Source organism: Halyomorpha halys, unplaced genomic scaffold, assembly GCF_000696795.3.
Source record: "Halyomorpha halys isolate HHAL.00 unplaced genomic scaffold, Hhal_1.1 Scaffold1012.1, whole genome shotgun sequence".
In the NCBI taxonomy this organism is placed as follows: domain Eukaryota; kingdom Metazoa; phylum Arthropoda; class Insecta; order Hemiptera; family Pentatomidae; genus Halyomorpha; species Halyomorpha halys.
In genome coordinates, this window is record NW_027109975.1 from 195,490 (window position 1) to 203,811 (window position 8,322).

An 8,322-nucleotide genomic window follows, 5' to 3' on the forward strand; every position below is an offset into this window, starting at 1 on the left:
AAATTGTACTACTCATTGCTCAAATTGCTAACTATAATTTACTTATGTTCTTTAGTTCAAAGTGTGCAATTTTTTTTTCAGTTTAGTGTAGGCCAGAAAAAAATTAAGTATTTATCCCAGTATTTTAATTAACTTCATTTAATTAAGTGCCTCATTTTTTTTTTCGTGAAATGCGTTCTACAACAGTTAAACTCAATTTTTTACGACCTATTTTTATTATTCTTCCTTTTATGTAAAATAAAATATTCCTCGGTTATCACTAGAAACTCAGTAGTAGAGAGATACAAGTCTAAAGAAAAATTTGCAAGAGATGGGTCTAGGCGATAGTAAAAAAAAAAAAATGTTTTTAATAACCAACGTTTTGCCAACTTTTCAAGGTTTCACGAGGGATGAATCCGAAAGGATAGAGATATATCTTATATGACAATATGCCCTCAAAACATATATATACTTTTTTTATTATATTATTTCTTAAAGGATTTAATTTATATAGTAGCTTTCTTTAGTTAATATTCCATAAACAGTGTCCAAGGAATGCGGCGGATGACCATCCCGAAGAAAGGGCCTGGAGGGGACTCGGCTGGTGGGGTAGCAACTCCTCGGCAGTCACTGCGTGGCCTGAAAGCGCTCGAGATGCGGCTCCTCTCGCTCGTTTTGTTCGCTCTGGCACTGCCTCCTGTCTTCGGCCAGTTCGAGCTGCCGGTACAGCTTATTGGCTTCCCGGTCATCATCATCGCCGTCAGGATAGCCAACTTCATCAAGAAGCTTACCTACGCCCTCAACCCCAGTGAGTAGCCTTTCTTTCAGAATTAACTTGTCATCAACAGGTGGCGGCACAAGTTGATTTCAAGTAGTTGTTTTAATTGGAAAAGATCCCAAACTTGTAAGTTTATGTTATACTCATTTATTCATACAAGAAGGAAATCAATAAAAAAAAAAAAAGCATTCATTGTGCACGTTTAAGAACTCACTAAGAAATATTTAATTAAAATTTCTTATAAATACAGAAAAGAAATTATAAATTATAAATCACATCAAAAAGAAAAATAGTCATTAACTTAATCAGATCGTATTACAGGTTTTGGAATACAACAATAACAATAATGTATTAAGATTTATTCTACACAAATTATGTAGTCAAATTTAATCTTGTTCACAATAAATTTAAAGGTGAGTAATTACAATAAATTATTGATCTTTTAAAATAAAATTTAATTGACTTCTGACAATTGACAGTAACTCAAATGTTACTTTTTTAATTATTTATCTTTATAAGTAATAATTTCGTAAATTATTTTCAGCCTCATATTCCCTAATCAGATTTATGGAAGAAAAAATTACTAAAATTATTAATAGAGATTTTATAAAACATTCAATTTAAAATTTAATCATTTGATTTCAATTAGAAAGTAAAAAAATCATTGTACGTAAATGTTAATTTGATCTAGTTAATATTTGATATATTATATATTTCATTTTATGGACTTATTCATATTCAGAACTTCACTTTTTTTTTCTTTTATTAAACGATGCGATCGATATCTAATTTATCACTCAAGTCAAAGTTCAAAGCTCGAAGGCCAATAATTAAAAAATTAGATACGAAGCTCTGATATTTTTATTCCTAATATCATTGCGTTAATAATCTTTCATACAATACTATTAATGCTTTAACTGGTTAAAAGGCAATAGTGATACGATAGAATCATGTGAATGCATACTGAGTACCTATAAATATTTATGTGTAGGTTTCATTGTAGTTCGTACATTCGATAGTACAATTTATCAATCATAAGATATTGAACTTAAATTAAATAAGCTGAATTTATAGTAATTTAAAAAGTATATAAATACTACTGGTCATTTCATCTTTAAATATAAACAAAATGTATATTCTAAACGATAGTTAATGAAAATTCATCATTTTTTTTTCTCATAAATAATAATTTTTTGGATGAATTTTCTTTTAGAAGATTATAACAATATATTACCTTAATATATATTACTTTTGTAATAATAATAGTCTGTGATACATAGAATATTAAATAATCGGGTTTTATTAAGTATTATCCGGTTTAATTTTGATGAGAAACATTGTTGCATTATTAACTTAAATTAATAACCGAGGCAATCAAAATAAATTAAATTGAAATAGATACAAAAAATTTATATATTTTCAATTCCAAGCATTTTTTTTTCTTGTTTGTAGGTCGCGATTCAGATACGTTTAATTTTATTAGCTTGCATAATGCACAGGTGGAAGGCGAAGGCACAGATGATATAACTCACCCACAGCGACTCTTAAATGTTTATTTACTTTCGCGTTTATAGTGCCATATAAATAAAATTCCTCTTAACTATTAAAATTTATTGAACATTAATTTATTACAGTTACATTTAGGATTTAATTGTATATTATTCAAGTCTGAAATAATTTATCCAATTCCTGTTTACTAGGACAAAGTAAAACAGATATGTGTAACTACCATAGTGACTGTAGATGAAGATTTTTAATTTTTAAATAAATATAAACTTTGTGTTTAAAAATTTTCATGGTACCTAATAATTATGGCTAGAATGTAGCTAAAGTTAAAAATAGTTTAAGCAATAGATGTTACTCAAACGTAACCCTAGAAAAAATATAAAGATTATTAACTGAAATTAATTGATAATTATTTTTAATCTTTTCAAATAACATTTAAAGGGATTCCTTGACTATCCAGGAAATGAAAATATTACTTTTGCAATACAAATTTTCTTTTTATAATTATTTGGTGAATTATTTTCAGCTTGTTATTCTTTAATCAGATTCATACTTAGAGGAGTGAATTATAAAACATGTAAAATAAATTAATAAACATTATTTATACAAATTATATAAAATATTCAGTTTAAAATAAAAATAAACTCAAATGGTCAAAACATTTGAAGGTTGGACTAAGTTTGAAAGCCATAAATAGTTGTACAGATAATTTAATTTGATTCGGTTAAGATGATATTTTATTTTTTTCAATTTATTAATTCATTGATATTCATTATTTATTCATCTTCACTCTTGTTTTCTCTTAACCAAACAAATATCTCTTAACTTTCCAAATTTATCACTGTTAAATTTAAAGGTATATAATTAATTTCATTTTAGTCAGATTTTCAGGGCTATAGTTAGAGCTAAACTTAGCTTAAGCAATAGATGTGACTTTTAGATCATTCCGTTTTAAAGTGAAAACTGGGTCTTCAATGAATGAATTTGATTTAAAAAGAAAATGAAGTTCATTTAAGTATCATATAAACACAACAAAATGTTCTTTAATTTATGAATAGAAACTACAAAATTATTGGGTCACGGAAACATACAATAAAAAAACAAAAATAAAGTTAACGAGGAGGATGACCTAAGAGGGAGAAGGAGCCTTCGCCACATGTTTTGCCACTTTCGATTTGAGTGTGTTATAAAAAATTTGGAATAATGTAAACTGATTAATGAATCTATTAAAAGAATATTTTTTTAATAAAGACAAGTTTATCTAAGTAATAAAGGATACAACGGAAGCGGTGTAGCTCAGTTGGTAGCGCTGTGCTACTAACACCAAGGACCGGAATCCGAATCCGGCTGAGGCAGATAATTATTTGCAGTTTCATTATAACCGCTCCACCTCATCATAAAGTAGGTACCCTTAATTAGGAGAAAATCTGGCGTTTGAGCGTGATCATGAGCATGAATAAGTCACCTCCTTGTACAACATTGTTCAAGAACCAGTACTGTTCCTAACCAAGTACTGAACCATTCATGGATTGTAGCGTTATAGGTTTTCATTTTTCAAAGTTTATCCCCATATTATTTTTAAATCAACCCATTATTTTTTTTAAATTGAACTATTTTTCTCCGGCAGATCGTGAAAATAATTCGTTCCATCAAAGGAATGAAAAATAATTTATAATTCTGGGACTTGGAAGCTTTATAACAATTATAAGGTAATCATTACTTATTTTTTTATTATTACCCTATTACAATAACATATGCTTGCCAAAACCTGAGTGGCCGCACTCAACTGAAACATATATAAACATTATACATGAAGAATCCGATCTGTTCAAGTTTTCAGATAACAATGAATTAATCATAGCTAAATATTATATAAACTAAATGATATTTATATTATAAATCAACTTAAAATTAAATCACATAATATTAAATTTTAATTTATTTGCAACTTTCATAGTTATGCTATTTTCATTTTAAATTTTATCACAAATTTATTGTATACATTTTTTAATTCCTGATTACTACATGGTGAGTTACTTTTAGGAAAGCATACTTTCATTTATGTTATCACATTTTTAAAAATATAGGAAATTTAATATCTTTTATTTTAATGTTTATGTGTATGAAAAAAAGCTTATCTAATACTTTTAAATGTGAATTGTCAATATGAAATCTTTGAGAATGATATTTTATATTTTCTTCCTCAGAAGAAGAAAGAAGATGTAATATAAACGGGGTAATTAGGGATGTAAAACCGACTTACCTAACAGTTATTGTTACGAATGGCGGAACTCCTGTTCTGCGGGTGATTCATTCATAAACACGCTGGACGTTCCGTACTGATTGTCAAATTATACTATAACCGGAGTAGCTGCTGTACTCAAAAATCATTTTAGTTATTTGCAGTGAAATACTGAATAATGCCACTGACATTCCTTTTCACAAAGCTATAAATAGTTCACATATTCACAATACAACAAACAATGCGTTGAGGCATGTAGTTTGTTAAAAACGAATGTTTTAGAGAGAGAAATGTAATAAAAATCACATAAAATAAACATAGACAATTCTGCGCTCTCGGAACTAAACTATACAAAATATTTGCCTATTCATTTTATAGTCCAGTCCTATGGGGTATTAATACGGAACATTTTGGTTTTTAAAGTGCTTAATCATGTTTATGTGGTGAAAATTAAGAATTTATACTTTGTGATCCTATTTGCTCGGAACATATTTAAAAAATCGATTTTTTTTTCTTTTATGGGTGATTTATTAGCTTCCTTACTTCAAAATTTTATTCTTATAATCTTAGACTTATTATGGTTTATACTGATACAAATAGCAAAATACATCACTATCCAAATCCAAATCGAAGCGGGTAAACTAAATAATCATTAGGGTCTAAATTGTACGTTAATTACTCTTCTTTAATATACAATATATTCGAATAAAATCGAGATTTTCAGAATTTAGAAAAAAAGATTAATTTTCTATACTTAATTTATTATATGGGTATAAATTTGAGGTTAAGAAGTTGAAATTCGAAAAAAAAAAAACATAAAGAACTTTCCACTGAGGTCCTTTCCTGTTTTTCATATAACTGAACCGCTCTTAAAACTAAACATCAGTTGCTCCTAAATTATCACTGATTAAAAAAAATATATTAAGTAAAAAGGAATTTACTATAACTTAAATTAGTATAAGCTGATATAGCTGGAAAAATGCACGATTCCCATACTGTTGTAGCAAACAATTTTTTTTTTCTCCTTTTTTGAATTTATTCATATTTTCGGAAAATTTGATATTAAAATTAGTAATCAGCATTCTAAAAAACATATATGGGCATATTTTCCGGATTTCTTAAAAAATTTTCACCCGAGATCCCTTTCTTGTCCCAAGTGGACTATTAGCCATATGGTTCAGAATTTTAATGTAAGCAAAATATGGTTATTTAAAATTCATTGTCTAAGTTTATTTGTACAGTTCATGTACAGAAAACAATGTATGTATACAAAGCATTAACCCTAGGTAATGTATATATAAGGTATAATATAACAAATAGGTATAGTATAATAGGTAACCTATAATATGCTGGATTATTATTCCGTTTCATAAAAATGAAAATCTTTTAAAACTGCTAAGGTACTTGATAAATATCAATCGAAATAAACAGAACGAAATAGAAATAAATGTTATTCAAGATAGTCCATCCTGTCATCTCAAGTGCTATGAAAGGCTGACACCCGCCCGACAGATAATGTTATTCAGCTAAACATTGCGAGGATAATAAAAACACTTAGTGGTTTTATTAAAGTTTATAAGGTGACTTTTGAAAAACCAAATAGTAAGATAGAAAAGTATAATTATAAATAGATAATATATTATGTATCATAAAGTATATTATTAAAAACAAATTGCAATTAATAATCTGATAAATAAATACATAAATAGACAACCGACAAGATTCATTGATCAAATCCAAAATAACATATTTAATTATTTAACAATGTTTTGCTTTACCTCATTCTGGCTTTGCACTGTAGTTATTTAATGGTTAGTATATACTAATTAATTGTTTTTTCTCCCAATTGCCCCCAAAAAATTTGGATAATCAAGTCAGATTTGTTATAAGCGTCATTCGAAACATTTGAATGTGTATTTTCATACTTACAAAAAATTTGTAATTTTTAGACTTGATTTATAGTGGTTATTTTTCCTGCCCATATCTCGTATTTACGGAAACAATTCATACTTCCCAATTATGTCCAAATCCTATGTTACTACAACCGTCGAAAAGCTGAATTTCTACTTTTTTACTTTGTAAAGCTAAATTCAAGCCCATATGACCATTGAAACATCCATTGATACATCCTTCAATCCCATTAATACATCCCTATATACCTCAGAATGAAATTGATGTTCTATAAATCAGAAACAATCATAGCGTACGCCTGTCCCATAAGAAGCTACAATATTGCAAAAGAATAACTAAGGAACGTTCTTAATTAAAAATAGAAACCGTACATGTATACACAAACAAATTGAATCATAGTTTTTATAAATCTTTCCTAAATTCTTTAATAACCGTAATAAGTTATTATTAAATTAAACATATATAAACATATACGGGATTAATATATACCGCGGTAAAAATCGTCAATAATATGCTGTATTTTATTTTATATTAACACATTTTTTTATTTTTTACTAAAATGTAAAACATAGTGGATATGTAATAATAAGCGAAGACAATTTAATTGTAATATAACCAAATTAAAACTGAAAAGAATCAAATATACTATTATTAATTAAAAAATAAATTCTAAACATCTTTTAAATAAAAAAAAAATATGTAAGTACTCTAGAAAACGATAGTTGTCAGAGATATCTCTATAATGATGCACTATTTTTTTTGTATTGCGATTTTTTTTCAGGCTCACAAGATATGACGGCTTAAGCAAGGAATTGCGAATCCGAATTGTTAATAATCGTTTGATTAAAGCAGATCAAGATGTTCTGAGCAGGGCCCTTCCGCGCGAGTTCATTGCCTTATACCCTCGGTTCCCGGTCTCCTTAGCCATAACACAGGTCTCCACGGTCTTCGCCTTCAGCTGGGTTACATAACCCTCGTACGACCTTGTGAGGACGCCGCTTTCTTCTATAATCTTCTCTTTGGTATCTCAAGAGTTATCTCGAATTATGTCAGGGGTGTATTTGCGCTCCAGGGGCCAACTAGCTGAAAAGATATCTCAAAAGTCCTATGATTCCTAGGATCTTGGATGATCCTATGATGAGTCCTATGAATTCAAGAGGAAAATTGTATAATATTCTGTACATATGAACTGTAGATTGAAGGTTTGACTCAATATTTAGATTTTTTAATTTGACAGACATTTTAATTGAAACGTTGATTGCCAAATAAGAATATGTCAGACTACTACTGTCAAACTAAATTTAACAGGATACTTCAATCGTAGGCAAACAATTCTGTAGGTTACTACAAATGTAGTCTCAAAATAGGATTTGGAACTAAACCTTATCGCAGTCTTTCAGCTTATTAACTACATCCTACTGTTCACTATGTAACTTTTAACTGAAACGTAGTGGAAATGATGGGGATACACATTACCTAATCTGTCTGCCTTGATCCAGATTCCTAAGAATTTTTTCGAGACGCCTAGCCGCCTGACGAGTTGCGAAAAACAAAAATAAAAACATTAATCAGGTTAACTTTCTCTTAAGGGACTAATCATAGGGTAGCACCATCTCGAAACCGGGTTAGGTCAAATTGAAACTAATTATAACTTCTACCTGTTTTTAACAGAGATTATTTGCAATCAGAATAATTCCAAAACTTAGGAAGTTTTGTGACATCGGTTTTGATAATCAATTTTTGTTTGGAGGTAATTTAAATAGTTTATCAATAGGTTGCTTATTTTTTACATATCAATATGGTGTTATAAATAATCGATATATATATATATTTTTTTTTTACACCATTCATGAATTTGAAATTCGATGTCGCACTGAATTCCGATGATATGAACTATAGTTAAATT

At 28.4% G+C, this 8,322-nt stretch overlaps 1 protein-coding gene across 1 annotated transcript in view; it reads left to right on the forward strand.

The window, feature by feature from the left end:
- The first annotated feature begins 626 nt into the window (after nucleotides 1-626).
- Nucleotides 627-8,322, forward strand: part of LOC106687786 (uncharacterized) — a 67,254-nt gene continuing 59,558 nt past the window's right edge. The window contains exon 1 of the mRNA XM_067048127.1: nucleotides 627-787. Coding sequence (XP_066904228.1) covers nucleotides 634-787 — 154 coding nt within the window. The 5' untranslated portion in view covers nucleotides 627-633. The remainder of the gene's footprint in view (nucleotides 788-8,322) is intronic.